This window comes from Spea bombifrons, chromosome 11 (assembly GCF_027358695.1).
Source record: "Spea bombifrons isolate aSpeBom1 chromosome 11, aSpeBom1.2.pri, whole genome shotgun sequence".
NCBI lineage: Eukaryota > Metazoa > Chordata > Amphibia > Anura > Pelobatidae > Spea > Spea bombifrons.
In genome coordinates, this window is record NC_071097.1 from 36,220,622 (window position 1) to 36,242,005 (window position 21,384).

Sequence of the window (21,384 nt, forward strand, 5' to 3'; positions counted from 1 at the left end):
ATTACTGTATACAGCGCTGGGGGGGTATATTACTGTATACAGCACTGGGGGTTATATTACTGTATACAGCGCTGGGGGGGTATATTACTGTATACAGCGCTGGGGGGGTATATTACTGTATACAGCACTGGGGGTTATATTACTGTATACAGCGCTGGGGGGTTATATTACTGTATACAGCGCTGGGGGTTATATTACTGTATACAGCGCTGGGGGTTATATTACTGTATACAGCGCTGGGGGTTATATTACTGTATACAGCGCTGGGGGATATATTACTGTATACAGTGCTGGGGGTTATATTACTGTATACAGCGCTGGGGGTTATATTACTGTATACAGCGCTGGGGGTTATATTACTGTATACAGCGCTGGGGGTTATATTACTGTATACAGCGCTGGGGGTTATATTACTGTATACAGTGCTGGGGGTTATATCACTGTATACAGCGCTGGGGGGTTATATTACTGTATACAGTGCTGGGGGTTATATTACTGTATACAGCGCTGGGGGGTTATATTACTGTATACAGCGCTGGGGGTTATATTACTGTATACAGTGCTGGGGGTTATATTACTGTATACAGCGCTGGGGGTTATATTACTGTATACAGCGCTGGGGGGTTATTACTGTATACAGCGCAGGGGGTTATTACTGTATACAGCGCTGGGGGTTATATTACTGTATACAGCGCTGGGGGTTATATTACTGTATACAATGCTGGGGGGTTATATTACTGTATACAGCGCTGGGGGGGTATATTACTGTATACAGCACTGGGGGTTATATTACTGTATACAGCGCTGGGGGGTTATATTACTGTATACAGCGCTGGGGGTTATATTACTGTATACAGCGCTGGGGGTTATATTACTGTATACAGCGCTGGGGGTTATATTACTGTATACAGCGCTGGGGGATATATTACTGTATACAGTGCTGGGGGTTATATTACTGTATACAGCGCTGGGGGTTATATTACTGTATACAGCGCTGGGGGTTATATTACTGTATACAGCGCTGGGGGTTATATTACTGTATACAGCGCTGGGGGTTATATTACTGTATACAGTGCTGGGGGTTATATCACTGTATACAGCGCTGGGGGGTTATATTACTGTATACAGTGCTGGGGGTTATATTACTGTATACAGCGCTGGGGGGTTATATTACTGTATACAGCGCTGGGGGTTATATTACTGTATACAGTGCTGGGGGTTATATTACTGTATACAGCGCTGGGGGTTATATTACTGTATACAGCGCTGGGGGGTTATTACTGTATACAGCGCAGGGGGTTATTACTGTATACAGCGCTGGGGGTTATATTACTGTATACAGCGCTGGGGGTTATACCGTATTGGCTCGAATATAGGCCGCACTTTTTTCCCCCACTTTAAGACTTTAAAGTGGGGGTGCGGCCTATATTCGGGGTCTAGCGCCCGACGCCCGGGACATGCAGTCCCGGGCGCCGGGCAGACAGCGGGGTTAGGATACAGATCCCCCGCAGCGGTGCAGGGGACCCGTATCCTACTCCCCGATACGCTCAGACAGCCTCCCCTGCCAGCACTTCCCACGGGAGGGGTGCCGGCACGGGAGGTTGTCTAAGCGCATCGTGCGGATGCGTTTTACCTCTGCACCCCCCGCGGACTTACCGGAGCAGACTCCCGGGTGTCTTGCGGGGTCGGCGGGGGACGTCTACGCAATACAACTTCCGGTGCCGGATGTGCCGCACCGGAAGTTGTATTGCGTAGATGTCCCCCGCCGGCCCCGCAAGACACCCGGGAGTCTGCTCCGGTAAGTTGGGGAGGGGGGACAGTGGTAGCATATCTCGGGTAGGGAGGACAGTGGTAGCATATCTCGGGGAGGGAGGACAGCGGCAGCGTATCTCGGGTAGGGAGGACAGTGGTAGCATATCTCGGGGAGGGAGGACAGCGGCAGCGTATCTCGGGGAGGGAGGACAGTGGCAGCATATCTCGGGGGGGGGCAGAGTGGCAGTATGTTTTTTTGGTGCTTTTTTAAAGAAAAAAACTTTTTCTTTAAAAAAGCACCAAACTTTTAGGGTGCGGCCTATATACGGGGGCGGCCTATATCCGAGCCAATACGGTATTACTGTATACAGCGCTGGGGGTTTTATAGGGCAACATCATAATTAACCATGAAACTATTTTTCTTAGTTGTGTTTTATACTTACTCCATGCAAGTTCCACTCCTTTTCCCATGATCCCTCAGTGCAGGTGGCTGCGGAATCCCATTGGTCAGCCCGAGCAGGAAGTTGTAAGCCGCTTCCTGTTCTCTCCCCGTTTTAGCGGACGGCGCATGAGTCTCTAGCGCTAGAGATTGTTTCCAGCCGCGCAGATCTTTATGAACTGCGAAATATCTAGAAGACATCTCATACGTGCCGGTTTTCTGGGATTCTAATAACGGCGTCGCGCATCTTCAGTCTGCGTTCAAATAGAACAAATTCCGCTTTTGCGTATTTTACCTTTTCTGCGTATAATTCTGCTTGCCGTTGATTGAAAAACACAAGAAAAGATTTATTACCCAATGAAACGTCCTGAATCCTTAATTAAAATATATCGCCCACTAAATCATGTGTAATATTTGCACGCCGCGCATGTTGAAAGGTCGCATCGCGTTGCGAGATACGATTTCACTTAATATCACAGAGTAATTTATTCTTTCCTGGGAGGCAAAGTTCCCTCAACTCCGATTGGAGCGCCACGGTAACCCTTTCAGTGCCGTGCACGCACCCCCCCTGACAGTTACTGGATAGAATTATTACTCATTGCCCCCATTTATGATGACTATCCTGGCTCCGCCCACTGCGGCAAGGTCGATGGAAAAAGAAGAATTGTTCATATTACATATAAGCATCGACTCTGAATACACGCCTATTAAAGGTACGTTTTGTTTTGTTGTATTGTGTGAGTTTTGGGTCTAAGAAGAGAGAAAAGTAAAAAATTCCATCTATTGGGCACTAATAATACCGATATTATTAAAGGGATGGTTTAATGACCCACGACATCCCCACCAAGACAAAAAATAAAAGTCTTGACTAAAGTAGAAGCTGCAGCTTCTCTCCTCTGTGGTTCATTGATACTTGCCACTAATTGGCTGCTTAAAGCAGCCAATCAGCGGCTGAAAAGTGCAACCATTAAAATCAATGGGAACGTTTTTCGGTCACATGAACGCCCCCCCCCCCGCCTGCTGGGTTTGCCGAGCTGGAGCTGATTGGAGGGGAGTACGTCACATGGCAGGAACCAGTCTCATGCGTGGGATATTAGGTAGGGGTGGGGAGAGGGGCAAATGAAGAATCTCCCCCGAAAAAGGGGCAGCAAGAAAAATGTAAAGAGACTGCGCAGCGATCATATCCGTTAGTGAATACGATGGACCCTTTCCACACAGGTAGATAAGTGGAACAATCTCTCAGCAGAAGTGGTAGAGGCTAATACAGCGAGGGAAGTATGTATCGGCCTCCCTTACATTAGAGTTTTATCGCCGGTGGTTTTTGTGAATGTTTGTTTGGCCGTCTGCCGTTTGATTTGCTGCCGCCGCTGAGATTAATAAGTGGGGTAGAAGTTCATAGCGTCTGGATCAGATACTTTTTAAGTTTGCCATTGATATTTGGCTTTAATTGCATTGTAATTCTCAAGATAATCATCAAAGATTGTTAGCAGGCGCGCTGTTAGCGGCCCGAGCGGAGCGCCGCGGGAACGCGTGCCGGGGGTGGAGTTCCCTGTATGACCACCAGGGGGCAGCAGAGCCCTTTGGAAAGAAAACACGTTATTTTTGTATCGTTTGTATCGCTTTCCACGAGCGGCGGATCGATCTGTAAGTATTTCACCCCACTGCCTGTCCCTAACTCGCATTTAGGGACTGAAGCCTCCATGCTGTCTATTGTAAGAAGGGACTGAGATCCCATTGTACGGCTCTGCGGAGTATGACGGCCCTATAAATCAATCAATAAATAAAACGAGATCCCAGCATTTTCTTTTAGTCTTATTCACCTTTTTCGTTCACGTTAAACCTCCTTAACATCTTTAGAGAGTTGCCTTTTTACGTCGGTCACCAGTCGGTTTCTTGATTTTTAGATTGTAAGCTCCTCTGAGTGTAACAATGTGAGCGGAACTGGATACGATTCTTTTATTCTTCTGATATTGTTACATTTTGTCCTTTTAAGTCTCTGCAGACAATGTCCTCGTTACTAGAATCCCCTCTTAAAACAAATAACAATAGCGACATCTTACGCTGCTTTCTGCGGCCAGGCTTTATATGCCCTCCATGTTATTCCGATATTACTTACTTTGCTGAGAGGGTGATAGGTAAGTGGCGCGGCCTCCCAGCAGAAGTGGTAGAGGGTAATCCAGTGAGGGTATTAAACATGCATTGGATAGACATACGGCCCCCGAATCTAAGATGAGACCAACGGCTGATTAAGGTTTGAGTCGTTACAGCAGGAGAAATGGGTGACTAGACGGGGGCCGGATGGGGCCGATCTGCCGGGAGTATTTCAGCTCACTGGTGCTGGGCTATAACTAGCAAACTGTGCGCATGCAGCATTCTGTTTTGTTCATGCGACAAGTCTATTTGCAGCTCTCAAAGGGTTAACGCTGGTGTAGGCAGCCTGCGGCTCTCCATCTGTTGGCAACCTGCGACTCCCATGATCCTCAGGCACGCGGCTGATGCAGGAGATTCCTCAATCATTTGGGTTTGTGTGATAATCAAAATTAAATAAATAAAAAGAACCTCCCAAAAAATGCAGAATTCCAACTAAAATTCTAAAGAAACCGGAAAAGAAACTGAAATAACCTTTAAGTCTTTTTAATAATGAAATGTCTTGAATCCGGATACTGCCCTTAATTTACTATATTCAGGGTTTTTTTCTGTTTATCTTCTTTATTTCTCTCTGTGTTGGTTGCGGAATTGTCCCAAGCAGCGCATGGGCGGAATCTCCAGCATTTAAAGGGTTAAAAGCATTTAAAGCATAAAAGCTCAATCGAAATGAGATGTTTGTGTATGAAGTGTGTATGGTAAAGGTGCTGACGCCCAGGAGCCCACTCATTCATTCATGGTCCTGCTTACCTGTTGTACAACGCGGCAGAATATGATGGTGCTATATAAATTAATAAATAATAATACAGAGAACGTCGAATTATCCCCATTTATTCAAACCAGGGGCAGATCCGAGACAAAACATCCCGAGCCGAGGAGGGGGGGGTTATGTTAAATCTCACGATAAACGAGATGTGATCGGGGGCTTTTTGTGACGTTTCATGGGAATGGATATTAAGGGGAAATAAACCGATGGGGTTTGGAAAAGGGTTAACCGCTTAAGGGCCGCAGAGTTTTGCAGAGCACCTGATTGCGTTCCCCTCCAGTGTTCAGAGATTATTATTTAAATAGTTGATTATTATTATTATTATTATAAATTATTATTATTATTATGATAGATTATTTATTATTATTATTATTATTATGTATCAATACTGATAATTTACCTGTAGATTTCAAACATTTTGAGCTGCAACTCCCAGAATGCTGAGCCGCCTGACTTTAGTGCATACTGTGTCACACGTTGGGGTATATTTTGCCTGGCAGTATCAGTGGGGTCTTTTTTGTTGTTGTTGTTGTAATCAGTACCGGATTTCACAGAGAAGAAGATGACTTTTTTGGAAGAATGTTAAAAGTTTGCATTTCCAGCCTCGGTTTCCGAGCCGCATTAATAGAGTTTCTCTGCGATTTGTCGCGGCGCCGTCTGCTCTGCGTGATGTTCGGGTTTTACTGTAATTATAGACTCTGCTGAGAAAGCTCCAAATCTTCGATAACATTTTATGTTTGGTAATTTGCCGCGTTATTTCTGCAGTTTTCTGGAACTGCGGTAATTTGCGATGCGTCCAGCAGGGGGCAGCGCGCAGACCGTGCGGAAACTTCGTTAATTCATACATTTAAGGGTTTCACTAAAAAAACACATTTTGCTCTTGACTGGCGCTATCCTGGACTTCATTTATGCTACTAAATCTTACTTTTCGTGAATTTTATGGGTTTTTTGTACATTTTTTTTTTTTTTTTTTTTTTTTTTTTTTTTTAAATAGCTCGCTGTGAACAAAAGATTACCGTATTTCTCCCCTTTAACCTTTTTGGATCAGATACCCGTCATACACAGCTCTCCCTCTTCTGAAGGAATGGCTTTGTTAGAGGAGGGGCTAGCTGTTTGATGGGCGGGGCTAGCTATCTAATGGGTGGCCAGATAAGGGTGAGGCTAGCCTTAGATGGTATTGAATTGGTGGAGTGGGCGTGGCCAAACCACGCTCCCCTGTCCCAGGGAAAGAGCAGAGTGACCCAGAGACCCGGGGAAGCAGCACCTCATCCGTAACCCCCGGACCGATCCCGAGAGTTCCCCGGATGCCCGGATTAACCTGGAATTGAGTGAGCTGCTCCCGGGTGCGATGCGTTAAATGCCGCGCTCTGTTTTAATAGAGAATTCATAAGATATCCGGAGAATAATCGGACTCCTCGAGGAATTCTCCTTCGCTGCGTTCAGATCCTCAGACCTTTTAATTAATAACATAAAGATAAATGAGAGCAAATAAACCGCACGGCTAGAATAGTGAAGATTGGGAAGATTATCTCTGCAGCACTCCCTGCTTTACACGTGACACCACTCACAGCACTCCCTGCCGAACACGTGGCACTACTCACAGCACCCCCCGCCGAACACGTGGCACCACTCACAGCACTCCCTGCCGAACACGTGGCACCACTCACAGCACCCCCCGCCGAACACGTGACACCACTCACAGCACTCCCTGCCTAACACGTGGCACCACTCACAGCACCCCCCGCCGAACACGTGACACCACTCACAGCACTCCCTGCCTAACACGTGACACCACTCACAGCACCCCCCGCCGAACACGTGGCACCACTCACAGCACCCTCCGCCGAACACGTGGCACCACTCACCGCACTCCCTTCCTGTCTACTTTTGTTTTCATCACGTTCTGGCCGTATAAGGGTTAAATACCATTGGCAGGCTCCGCGTTGGCCCGCATCACTGTGTTTGCCACAGACTTCGCACCCAAAGCTCGCTGCTCATTGGCCGTCCGTTCGGGGCGCCGTCCGCGGCGTTTATCTGCTTTGTTTGGACGGGGATGAGATGAATCGCCGCTTTGTACCGGCGGCTTCTGTCTGCGGGGCTGGACCGGGATGAGATGCGTCGGTCGGTTATCTCCGAGCAGCCGACAATTACGATAAAGACGAGTAATTAATGTGAACGAGAGATAACGCTCTGTGTTTACGGGGGATTTTTTTTCCACCCCTGTATGGACGGCCTTTTCCTTTTGGCCGCACTCTCTATTCAGACTCGCACTCGGAGCGCCTTCTCTGGCTTCGCCGTCTCTGATGTGTCTGTTACGGCTGTAATTTAGCATTTCCCGAGCGCCGAATCACTCGTTTATTATACCGGATCATAACTTCATTCATACGCATACGGCAGGCGTTCTACACCTAGTCGCGCTGCAGCCGGCCGGCGCGATAACATTGTGTGCGATCCCCAGCCGGCTCCATTCAGTCGCTCTCTTTGCCATGCGGAGGTCTCGCTGAAACAAACTTCTAGCGGCACGGAGGTCTCGCTGAAACGAACTTCTCGTGGCGCCGAGGTCTCGATGCGTCTCGCGTTTAGATTTTTTCTCGGGCCGTTTCCCATGAAATATCCTAAAAAGAACGAAGACAGATCAGAGTTGTTAAGTAACTCGAGACATTTCTGACATTTAATGTAGCCGTCTCTTTTTAGGGAATGTCATTTGGGTTAAACAATGTTACTAAAAATGTCAACGTGGACGGCAAAGCATTGGGTTATTTTTCTGCTATATTACCCTAAATATATATATATCCCCCACCAGACATCGTCCAATTTTAAGACTCTTGTGACTGATCGCAGCATGAGAAGTATCGTTTCTCGTGCGGTTAAATTTCCGAACTCTTCCCAGAAATATTATTTTATTGTGGAAATGTTTGCCTTATTCTTATTTGTTCAGGGAATGTTTAATTGTCATGTGACATAGGACCAGGCACCAATAGGCTGTTCTCATAGAAGTAAAAAAAGCTTTGCTACTATTTATGTGATCACGCCATTAATCGGAGGAAAGAATGGCGGATCTGCTTAACATGCTGGAGAGTGCAAGTAATTACTTCATGCAAGTGGAACAGCACCTTTAACATCCGGATTTGGGGATAACGGCGCCCATCGGCCTGCGTTCCTTGGGGTGCAAATATCACAAACTCACCTATAAAGTGATATAAACTTATATAAACCTATAAAGGGATAGAAATATATAGATGGTGGGTGTAGCGGGTGATGGTAAGTGAAGTATTAACCTTTGGTGCCACCGGCCGGCTGGGGCTGGGCTGCCAACTAGTGAGATAAGGGCATCAACATTCATTCTTCTTTACTGGGGTGTCGGGCATTAAACTGTCCCTTCAACATCGCAAGACAAGGCCAAGTAAGGATTAAGCTTTTACAGAAACGAATGAAATAAACGAAGCAACGAGCTCTTATCAGCGCTATATACTACTGACCAAAAGTTTGGGGTCACTCAGCTGTATTCATAGAAAAACGAGGACATTTCTGGCTGTAACATAATTACAAAAAGGGTTTCTGACCATCAATTATCCTTTTAAACTTAAACTTGGATCAGCGAACACAACGTGCCATTGGAACACAGGAGTGATGGGAGAGATAAAGGGCCATTGGAACACAGGAGTGATGGGAGTGATAAAGGGCCATTGGAACACAGGAGTGATGGGAGTGATAAAGGGCCATTGGAATACAGGAGTGATGGGAGTGATAAAGGGCCATTGGAACACAGGAGCGATGGGAGTGATAAAGGGCCATTGGAACACAGGAGTGATGGGAGTGATAAAGGGCCATTGGGACACAGGAGTGATGGGAGTGATAAAGGGCCATTGGAACACAGGAGTGATGGGAGTGATAAAGGGCCATTGGAACACAGGAGTGATGGGAGTGATAAAGGGCCATTGGGACACAGGAGTGATGGGAGTGATAAAGGGCCATTGGGACACAGGAGTGATGGGAGTGATAAAGGGCCTCTGTGCTCTCATGAAGAGATTCCATTAAAAATCTGCCATTTCCAGCTACAATAGTCATTTACAACATTAACCCCGTCTGCGCTGGATTTTTTGATCCATTCCATGTTACTTTAATAGACAAAACCAAGAACAGTTGTAAATGACCCCAAACTTTTGAGCGGTATTGAGTATAAATGTAACGTCTCTTACAATCTATCCTTTGCTCCTCGTTTTGCGTGTAGTCAGGTCGTGTAACTTTGTAAATATCTTTGGAGGCTGCGATGGCTTCCGCTAGGACCCTCACACGTTGATAAAAATGTATTTTCAGCGTTTTTTCGCGCCTGCGCTGCCTCCCCTCGCTCTGCTTTTACCGCTTAAAAAAAAAAAAAAGAAAGAAAGAAAGCAAAGTCTTAACAAGGCAGGGAGACGAAAACTTTTTCCCCGGCATCTGACGTGGAAAAAAATCCGGCTCGAGAATCTCTTAAACCCGAATGGAGAAAATCCAGAAAATGCATCGCATTACAATCGCTGTCTTCTTTTAAAAAAAAGCATTCATACAAAGCGCCAGCAGACAGCGGAAACTGACAAGCAAAAGTAAAAATGTTGACAATTTCTTGATTTGCCCGGCTAGCTGATGTAGGGGAGGCATTAACTATTTATAAAATGCATTATGAATCGCGCCTCTTCAATCCGCAGCTGATGCCGTGACACTTCAGCAGAAATCAGCGCGCTTTGGCTTAAGTACAAATTTATATCCAGCTCATCGTTAAGAAGTGCGAGTCCTGGGATCCTTTTCCAAAAAAAATAATAAAAAAATAAATAAATAATAAAAAAATCCCCTCCTCCGCACTTTCTCTTAATTACCCCCTTCACGCGGGACGTTTGGCTGCCATTTAATTTGATTAACAGAATCGGAAAGGCTGGAGGCTCGCAGTAGCTGCAGGTTGTTATAGAATGGAAACGATCGCGTTATTGCTCGTTAAATATCCGCCCGTACTATTTCTGTCTCTGCTAACGAATTGAAAGACATTTAAAAAAAAATAAAAAATAAAAAAATGAAATAATTACATTTAACACATTATGAAACCTTTTCGACATTTTAACCTCCTCTGATGAAGACGGGTAGGGCTGTGGAAACGTTGTCGCTTTGTTTCCAAGAGACTCTTCTTCATGATATTATTGCTTAAGGTGCAGGCAAACCAAACAGAAGTGTTTTTAGTGTAAAAAAAAATCAGATGTAAATACTCTAAAATTATGTTTGATTTTGTTTATTTCTGTGAATTTAATCAGTCATCCCGCAATATCAAAATTTCTCCTTTATATGAAACGTGCATTCTTTATATACAAATTAATTATTTTATTTGTTACCATTTTCATTTTTTTTTTTTAATTTTAGATTTTTTTTTTTAGATTATTTATATTTATTTATATATATATACTGTGGAGAAGGGTAAATGTCTTATTTTTGATCCTTATTAATTGCCGCAATTATTCAAGAGGAACCAGCAATTTAATATCCAGGCTGATAAATAAATAAATAAATAATAAATCCGTCGGCGAGGAGCTATTATCTTTATTGTAGTATCTGAAACACTTTCACTGATTATGCTTTATTGACCTGGGAATGCCGCAGTAATTTCAGTTTTGCCTTTGATGTTTAAGGAATAAGGAAGGAAGAAGGAAGGAGTCGTATAATTGCGCAGTCTCTGCCAATTTGTTAGCTTTTTGGTGAAAAAGGAGCAAAACAAAAACATTCTCCATATGATATTCTTGCACGCTGCCGAGCGCGTTAGTCTCCCATAGCGATGAAATGAATAATTAAAGGCCGGCGCCTGTTAAAGGGCTTCGTCTCCTTTAATACGCGGCTTTTGGCAGCGTTTGGGGGAAGTCGCCGGAGCCGATCCGTTTCCAGCGGCCACTTCTCAGCGTTAAACGTCGCTGTCGCTGGGTGACTTTCAGTGAAAAAGAACAGATATTAGTAAATTCCGGGAACTCGCTGAATCAGGGGGTTCTTGGGTCACGGGTTCTCTGCGTCAATCCTTTGGACTCGGCTACGCGGTGTCGCGATGTTACCAGAACGATGGAATTCTTTGGGTTTTAATTAATTTGTAGCTTTTTTTATGTTGAAGGAAACCTAGAAATTGACAAAACTCACACGTAGAAAGCTATTATTATTGGGAGTTTTTGGGGGAGACGCCGGGGGTCTTACGTGGAGTTGGGGTGTTTATGGTTTACAAACGGCTCCTTGGGCATTTCATGTTTTAACCCTTTGGGTGCTGGCCTCACAAAGCCTTTTAAAGATGTGATTTCTCTGGTTACTTGAAGTATTAGCATCCAAAGCAAATTCATCTCTACTCGGCCACGCCGGGTGTTATTATTATTAAAGATCAATATCTTGCCTGGGGTAGCTGGTCTTCTCTGTCCTAGGGGCCTGGGGTAACGTGATCTGTTAGTCCTAGGGGCAGCACTCGGCTGGGGTAGATGGGTTCTTAGTCCTAGGGGCAGCACTCGGCTGGGGTAGATGGTTCTTAGTCCTAGGGGCAGCACTCGGCTGGGGTAGATGGTACTTAGTCCTAGGGGCAGCACTCGGCTGGGGTAGATGGTTCTTAGTCCTAGGGGCAGCACTCGGCTGGGGTAGATGGTTCTTGGTCCCAGGGGCAGCACTCGGCTGGGGTAGCTTGTTCTCCCTGACCCAGAGACCGTAGAGATCTCCATCCCCTGTCTATCGCAGGTTTCCGCCGGCGGCTCTTTATTCAGTCGCCGGAGGATGACGTCTATCCCCTCTGGCGCCATCATCGGCCGTGACCGCCATTCACTTGGTTTCCACCTCTTTCCTTTCTGACCGAGTCTCTTAACGATTCAGTGATCAGAACTCAGAACTCACAGATGGAGCCGGCCGCCCGCCCAGTGAGCTAAAGGCGAAACTTTAGCCTTAATATAAATCTTCTACCCAAACGAAATAAATAAAACTAGCCTGTTGCGACCCTGAGTTTATGGGACGATCTCCGTTTGGCTATAAGAACATGCGCGCGTTTAGCTGGCTGAGGCTGATGTGAGTGGTTGCGCAGCAATGACTGGTTTGTGATGAGCGATTTACAGACAGGGATGGCTCGGTTCTTTGGCCGGGGCGGTTGTGGCACCGAGACTCTCGTCCGTGGGGCTTGGAGTTATGGGAGTTGCAGGTGTTGAGATCCTCCCGCTGCTTCGTGAATAAGCTGAGGGTAAATCACCGGCGTTTGGTGCTTCTTACAGTTTCACGTTTATAAAGATAATCACAGACTGGAGCTTTTTCATTTTCTGCCCCGCGACCGGCGCTTAACTCCGAACAGATAACCAGCAATTATGTTTAACCCAATCCTAGCCGGCCCTGCGGGGCCGTAGAGCGCGTGCCCGGTGAATATAATATGTTGCCTCGTTGGGTGATCAGGGGCCACATCTGTTAAATGTCTCCGTCGTTACTCCATATCAGTCATATTACCCCGTATCTCGGAGTTACCATAATTCTGTTATTATATCGGACTGAAGAGCATTTTGTCTGCTAAATATTTGGATTATTTTTGTACTTTTTAAGGAATCATAAAAAATTTCAATTATTACATTAATAATAATAAATAATAATATTTTAGCAATACTGTATTCCTTTTTAAAATAAATTTGTTTTCTGGGGACTTTTTATCAAACACTAATGATTTTATTTTCCGACTTCTCCGTGAACGCGAGACACATGCGCAAGGTGTGAAGAAGGGCGGCGGATCTGCCGCCATATTTATTTTTCGTTTATTTTTCCCTGATTGGCTGTTGGTTACTTTGATGCCCCTTTTTGCTTGACCTGTCCTTATCGCCTTGCCTTTTTTGCACCGGAGTAATTGTAAAACGCGCCGGCAGCCGGTAGGGATGTTTTATTATCTTTTTTTTGCCCCTATACCGAGCCGTGGCGTACAACCTGCGGTTAATATTCCGGGGACGCTGTTATACGGGGTACTTTTCCCGAGAACAGCTGCGTTGCCGGCAGGGAGACCCTTGAACGGCGCGGCCTTCTGCGCGGCCCGCTCTCCCCGCGCTGATTATGGACGCGCATGAATCAAACGCTGTTTCCCCGGCAGCCGGCGGCTCTCGGGTCGCATGCGACGGCCGCCCGTTAGGGGGCTCTCCAGGGTTTGGGAATCTCCGGCCGCGTTCGGCTTTTAATTCCGAGCTTTCTCATCCCTTTTAACGCTTTTTTTCTTCTCTCTTTTTTTTGTTTTCTAGAAAAGGTCACGGATCGCCTACAGTGACGAAGTGCGGAATGAGCTCCTGGGGGACGATGGGAATTCCTCCGAGACGCAGGTAGGATGCAAATCCAGAAGCCCCGGCGGGTGACTGCGGGGTAAGAGAGGTCGCGAGCCGCGGCTTTCTCATGCTGCTTCCTTAACAGCATTAACGACAAGTCATGTGGAAGTGATACTGTTTAATGCAAAGCCCGGGTTTTCATCAACTTCAAACACCCCAGCGCGGAGATCCTATTCTTTTTTTAACCCTTTGCTATGATAATGATGGCCGGCTGCTGCCGCCCCCCCCCTTCTGAAAGAATAGCGTTTTGGAGAAAGCCGATGTTTCCCGTTCTGCGTGGATATATCTGAAAATCCAGATCAGAGCCGCACTTTGATATCGTAATTAAATCCACGCAGGCAGGGACCGCAAAGAGTAGATGTTTTAAGAGCGGCGGGGGTTTAGCCGTACATCGCAAAAGATCTATTTTCAGCTACTTTTACAATACTCTGCCGGGGTTCTATTTTTCCGGCTAATCAAAGGATGAAATATTTACACATACATGCGGGTTCCGTGTCATCTTCCGTCGAGGGGTCCCGACGTAGCGCCAGCCGGCCCAGCACGCAGCGTGTCGCGCTCCAGCAAATTCTTTTCCTTTTCTATATCCACGTGCGATGCCCGCTTATTATTTTATTATTAATTCAAAAAAATGGAAACTCTCGGCGTTCCTCCCCAAAACCCCACATTTCCTTTCTTAACTGTTACAGATTTAAATTACGCAAAGCCAGGAGGGCCGATGCTTATGGATTTTCCCAAATTAAAAATATCCTCTTGCGTGTTTAAAGGGATGGTGAAACGGGTATTTTACTTTACAGAGAGTGTGCTAGATCAGTGGAGCAGCCTCCCAGCAGAGGTGGTAGAGGGTAATACAGTGAGGGGGTTAAACATGCATGGGACAGACATACGGCTCCTGAATCTAAGACGAGACCAACTGATTAAGGTTTGAGTCTTTACAGCAGGAGAAACGGGGGCCGGATGGGGCCGATCTACGGATTCTACGTTTCTATCGTATTGCCCAAGTGGATATTCGGTAGAGTTCTAGGGATACCGGCCTTTTGGAAAGCATCACCGGGGTCTTTAAAAGTCTGACGAGAAGCCATTGGATTAGCGATATAAAATAATTATAAAATAAACAAATATCTGCTTATTTTAATTAGTTTTTTTGTGATGGCCTATGCACCAATTTCTACACTTCTGCAACAAGGTTTCAATGTATGTGTATGGCGCGTATGGTGTGTGTGATGTGTATGGCGTGTATGAAGTGTATGGCGCATATGGCATGTGTGATGTGTATGAAGTGTATGGCGTGTGTGATGTGTATGAAGTGTATGGCGTGTGTGATGTGTATGAAGTGTATGGCGCGTATGGCGTGTGTGATGTGTATGAAGTGTATGGCGCGTATGGCGTGTGTGATGTGTATGAAGTGTATGGCGCGTATGGCGTGTGTGATGTGTATGAAGTGTATGGCGCGTATGGCGTGTGTGATGTGTATGAGTTGTATAGCGTGTATGCACGTACATGCGCTTGTACTCCATTTCCCACATCGCTTGCTATGCTATCGCTCACCGGTCTCTGCGTGTCCGCTTTCAGCGATGTCATCTGGCTGCTAAGTTCATAGACCTGCACATACGTGTGCGTGTATCTGTACAAAAAAATCTAAACTAATAATAATGATAATAGTTTTCTTTTCTATGCCCGTATATCGAACGGATAGCAAGGCGTGACGTATACAATCTATAACATGCTTAATGTGCTGTTATATACATCAACCGATTTTGCCACTAGAAGGAGCCATCAGAACATCAATTCTTCCCAATGACTATAGGCAGGTGCGGCCATCGTAGGGTTAAATGTGTTTTGACCTGTTTCTACCCGGATTCAGAACGTTTTGCTTTATGTGTAATAAAATACCGCAAGTTCGTTTAAAAGCTAAAATGTGAATAGGTTTCATTTCATCCCCGTCATTCATTTGTTCCTTAAACAGTTTTTCGGATAATTAGAAACCCAGAACCCGTCAGCAGATCGGCCCCCATCCGGCCCCCGTCTAGTCGCCCGTTTCTCCTGCTGTAAAGACTCAAACCTTAATCAGTCGTTGGTCTCGTCTTAGATTCAGGAGCCGTATGTCTATCCCATGCATGTTAAATCCCCTCACTGTATTACCCTCTACCACCTCTGCTGGGAGACTGTTGCACTTATAAACCACCCTCTCACTAAAGAAATAATCAGAATAAACATATCATAGTTGTCTGCAGTGAACTGTTACTTGTTAAAAAGCCCCCCTGGTGTTTCGCAGACCCCATTTACTATATGACTTCATATATTTACTCTTGTGTCATAACAAATCAAAAGCGCACACACGACATCATCGCTAACTGGAAGCAGACTTCTTCTGCTACAAATGTTTACAGATGAGACAGAACAGATGCCGTTATTATTTACTGAGGACTAGTGGATCCGTACAGTCATTAGCCGCGTAAACGCCTCTCTGCGGGCCACAAACCATCGTGTTGTTTGCTAACGGTTGGGGTCATTTTCAATTGCGAGTTTATGTCGCCCCCCATTTAACCTGCAATTCAAAACCGCGAGCTTTCTGCGACACCTAACAAAATCCCAAAGAACACAGATTAACGTCAATCCCGATGCTCCGAAAACATCGTGAATTGTCCAAAATAAATACACACCACGATTCAAAAGTTTGGGGTCACGCAGCTTAAAATGGAAATCAAGGACATTTCCTGCTGTAACATAATTACAAAAAAAGGGTTTCTAATTCTAACCATCAATTATCCTTTTAAACTTAAACTTGGATCAGCAAACACAACGTGCCATTGGAACACAGGAGTGATGGGAGTGATAAAGGGCCATTGGAACACAGGAGTGATGGGAGGGATAAAGGGCCATTGGAACACAGGAGTGATGGGAGTGATAAAGGGCCATTGGAACACAGGAGTGATGGGAGTGATAAAGGGCCATTGGAACCCAGGAGTGATGGGAGTGATAAAGGGCCATTGGAACACAGGAGTGATGGGAGTGATAAAGGGCCATTGGAACACAGGAGTGATGGGAGTGATAAAGGGCCATTGGAACACAGGAGTGATGGGAGTGATAAAGGGCCATTGGGACACAGGAGTGATGGGAGTGATAAAGGGCAATTGGGACACAGGAGTGATGGGAGTGACTCATTACAACATTTACACCTATTACAACATTAACTCCGTCTGCGCTGGATTTCTCGTGCATTTCATGTTATTTTAGTGGGAAGAAAAATCTGTTTTTCTTTGAAAAACAAGGAAATTTCTTATTGACCCCAAACTTTTGGACAGTATTGTAAGTTTTAAGTAAATTTAACAGACCTGGCTCTTTAAAAGACCATCAACTAATAGAAATAAAATAGAGATTTTTTTACTTTTAGTATCATTGTATTTAGATATTTTTAATACATTTTTTACCTGGGTACGTTGGGCACTCAGTCTCAGCCTTCACTGAATGTCCTGGTGCATCGTGGGAAATATCATCGCGAGGAACAAGGCGCGTAGGCGCAAACCTCTTAGTTTACCCAATTACAAACCTAGAACACCCCCCCCCTGGCAGATCGGCCCCATCCGGCCCCCGTCTAGTCGCCCGTTTCTCCTGCTGTAAAGACTCAAACCTTAATCAGTCGTTGGTCTCGTCTTGGATTCAGTTGATGCGACATTGTCTCGTTTATTATAATTTGTTATATTTAATATATAATCCCGGCATATGTTTTCTTTAAAGTAATCCTGTCTGTAGAGATCAAAACCGAAAGGATGTGAAATGAAATCCATGACTCGATAAATAGTCTCTACTCGCAGGGCTGCACTCACTTTCAGGAGTTCAGAGATCGCTACGGTGTAACCTCTATGAAGCCCCATTACATTACATCGTATCTCTGATTGAACCAGAAGCTTGGGTCTGTTTTTCTGTTCCTAATAAGAATTGGAAGGAAGTCCTCGGTTCTAACGACCCAACGGATACTGGGTGGCCAAACCTTGGCGGAATGCCCCCTGATCAGCATCTTGGCCAAAGTGCCCCCGGTTTCTCATGTGGAAGGGCACTGACTATGTCTTGGTCTTGGTTTGAAGGCCGCGATTGATTCAGTTAATATCAGTCACCAAATAACAGAATTCCTCCGTACCGGGACGCCGAGGCCGCCTGCCGTGTGTTGGGTACGGTCTGTGTGCTTAAAGTATACTTGCCAACGATTACATTTAGTTTTCCAAAGTCAAAAAACATCCAATTGTAACTCGATTTTTCCCTAATTAACCAAATATTTTACCAAATATACATTTGACCCCACTAACCTCCACCCCACCCCCCCCCCCACAAAAAAGAAAACAATTATATTATACTAGAAAAATAGACAATTCTTTCGGAATCCGTTTTTTGGGTTCTAGGGGTTTTTAGCCATTTTTTAAATAATGTTTGCTTTTATTTTTTAATTCCCTTTTTTTTTTTTTCTCCTTTTGATGGCTTTTTCTATACCGTCATCCGTTATACTGGCCAAGATAAAGCCCAGGCTATGTATATATATATATAGCACTCGTGTAAACCAACGCACAGCCAAAAACAAGAGCAGATTTTCACATCTTTCTAATGAACGTTTCTTCAAAAGTGATTTATTTACCCGACGTGCGAGGAGAGCCGGCCGCAAATAGATCGCACGCGTCTGCAGCCGTAACTTTTATTCATATGGAGAAAATACGCAGTTATGGAATCCCTTCCTTCTCCCGGCTCTTTCCCCATTCTAGATATTTATTTGATTTCAATTCTATTTATTTGTTTTTGGAATATGTCGAATTTTGAAATATTATTGTTACTCTTATTATCTATAAAAATATGAAACAAATTAATATTCATATTCAGCATATTCCGTGTCCTTCTATAACAGGATCTAAGAATCAGGTATTTGGTAGAAATGTAATCAGATATTTATAAATATATATATTTATACAAATCTGATTGAAATATATAAATAGAAATATATATAGAAATTATATAATATATATAATAATATAGAAATTTATAAATATATGTAACCCTGATGTTTTTGATTATTTAATTTTTTTTTAAATAAAAAACATTTATATTGAAATATCTTTTTAAAAAATATCGTAAAATGCATTTATTTATGTGGTTTGTGCAGTATTTTCCCCAAACTATTTCTCATATTTCATGTTATTCTTAAATGCCAGGTGAATAATTTTGTCCGTATTGCTGCACATATTTTATCTATTTTTAGGTTAATAAAAAAATAAGAAATTGCCAAATATATAAATACCGAATCAACCGACGTCTTTAATTAATAATCGTGTAATGAAGTGTGAGTGCGTTAGGTTAAAGAGAAATTACAAAAAAGGGTAGTTATAATTATTTAAAAAATACTCTGAAAAAATACTATTTTTTTAATGAATTACAATAATGTTTTGTTATTTTTTTTCTTGTATTTTTTTCTTTTTGTTAATTTAATAGAAATTTATATAAGCTTTAGAAATTGTTAATTAAATCCTGGCTAAAAATATAAATAAAATAAAAAAATCCCCCCTTTGTATTCAAACTCGCGATATTCCTGAAAATAAAGATTATGAGGAGCAAACCGAGTTTTTCAAGCACAGGATACTTAATTTCTCCCCGCTAAGTTTGTTTGGTGTGAAATTTTGCTCGCTGCGCACAAAGTCCGCCCGTCTTCAGCTACAGAGCTGGGGGGTGAAGTCGGTCAATTTAATTCCCCGAGATCTGAAGAAGGCCTGTATCATCTGCTATAGCACCGGCAGAGCAGATCATTAGCCGGCTCCAATCTCTCCTGCGCACGGCAAGGGCTTATAGAAAAGTAAATAGACGGCCATCATAAGTTCAGAAAATTGTCTGTTCGACCCGCGATTATAGGAAAGGGGCGTTTAATAGAGTTCAGCATTTATTCGTTATCAGCGTGCGGACAGAAACGGCGGCCACATTTATCTTTTTTTTTTTTTTTAATACATTTTGGTGATTTGGGGAGTCGCGTGCATGCGCCGTCAACGCCACCGAACACACCGCGGCAGACGGCTTAGCCACGAGAGATACCGCCGGCCCAAACCAGCGGAAACCAGATTTTTTGTTTTGTTTCTTCTTTTCACCCCAAGTCTTCAAAGACCAGATGCCGCCCCGCATGACGTTTACCAAAGAAAAATATTTATTTTCAAATAAATAACAAAAAAAAGATCCATACATCTCTAATTTTTTATAAATTTAAAATAGGGGGTGGCAGATATTTTTTCTGGCTAGAAACGAAACACGAAATATGTGGATTTGCCTGAATTCTCATTTTTTTTCAGATTTAAATCTGTTCATTTTTTTGAGCGTCTCAATTAACATGCTAAAGGGGGATCCTTCTGCGACTTATCTCAGTAACAAATCCCACTGAAAGCTTAAATTCAATCATGCAGCACAAACACGAGAAAGCGGTTATTTTTTTGGGAGTTTTTTCTTTTCTTCCCAACTTTTTTGTCTAAAAAAAAAACATGAGAAGAAAGAAAAATGTGTTGTGTTTTACAGAGATCATTGATTTTAGCAGATGAACTCCTCTCTGATAATCCCCGTCGCTGACTAAGGCGCGGCGAAGTTACCCCGCTGCGTAACGAGCCGGCGAGGATGGGACAAATCGCACAAACAGACGGAAAAATACTGCCCAAAACTAACAAAAACAGAAGAGGCGAGAAAAGCATCCAAAGTGTTCCTCGCTCACATCCCAACTTTTACAACTACCTGTTACATATTCTACAGTTTAGTATACAAGTTTTAACTTTTAAACATCCATAATAACGAGAGCAATACCCCCTACTACACTCACACACACACACACTCACACTCACACACACACACACACTCACTCTATCTCTCTCTCTCTCTATGTATCTATATATCTCTATCTATCTCTCTCTCTCTCGCTCTATATATATATATCTATATCTATATATCTCTATCTCTCTCTCTCTCTCTCTTTTAAATATATATATACCGGTATAGAGAGAGATAATATTTGAACATTTTAAATATTTCTAAATTTTATTGATTTTACTAATATTAGTGAAAGAGGATCCTTGGATTTCACTGTAAATAATCAAAATTCTAATATATTATATGTTTATTATCTCTCTGTCTCTTTTAGTCTCTCTTTTTCTCTATCTCTGCCTCTCTCTCATCTCTGTCTTTATATGTAGAATTATAGTTGAGTTTGTCAGAGCGTTTACCCAGCCGTGTGTATGTATCTATCTATATATATATATATACGTGTGTGTATGTGTTTGTATATATATATATATATATATGTGTGTGTATATATGTATATATATGTGTGTGTGTGTATGTATATGTGTCTCTCTCTCTCTATATATATATGTATATATATATATATATCCGTGTGTGTATGTGTGTGTGTGTGTGTATATATATATATATATATATATATATATATATATGTGTGTGTGTGTATATATATGTGTGTGTGTGTGTGTGTGTGTGTACACAGATAGTATGTAGGGTTTAGTTGGCACAACAACAAAATCTTTTGTGGGCCTGGAGTAATTTGATAAATGTATATAATTGCAGAATATGTAAGGCCTGCACGTCTGCATATATTTTACTGCCTTTATTTTACTGCCTTTAACGGCCAACACAAATCGCAGAAAATCTCCAGCAATATCTTCACGAATAATCTTTACAGCAAAGGCTTTGATTGCATTTAATGTCATGAAGACCCTCGTGGATAAATATATGGGAAATAGCCGCTCGGTTAGCTGTTTAATGTAAATATTTTTGCTTAATTCTGTGATAGACGCGCGGATATCGCTGCTTTTAGATATAAACGTAACAAAAATGCCATTTGCATTCTTCTAATCTATACATTTTGTTCGTTTGGCGTTCTTACTGTGCATGCAGTGAATTATATTGCGATTGTTTGTAGCGGTGAATGGATAGTCTGAGGAGGG

The 21,384-nt window shown here is 43.4% G+C and overlaps 1 protein-coding gene across 4 annotated transcripts in view; it reads left to right on the plus strand.

Moving 5' to 3' along the window:
* The window catches only part of VTI1A (vesicle transport through interaction with t-SNAREs 1A), a 122,993-nt gene that overhangs the window by 15,014 nt on the left and 86,595 nt on the right, over positions 1–21,384 (plus strand). For all 4 annotated transcript variants that reach the window (XM_053450209.1, XM_053450210.1, XM_053450211.1 and 1 more), the window contains exon 4: positions 13,340–13,417. In XM_053450209.1, the coding sequence (XP_053306184.1) occupies positions 13,340–13,417 (78 nt within the window). The remainder of the gene's footprint in view (positions 1–13,339; positions 13,418–21,384) is intronic.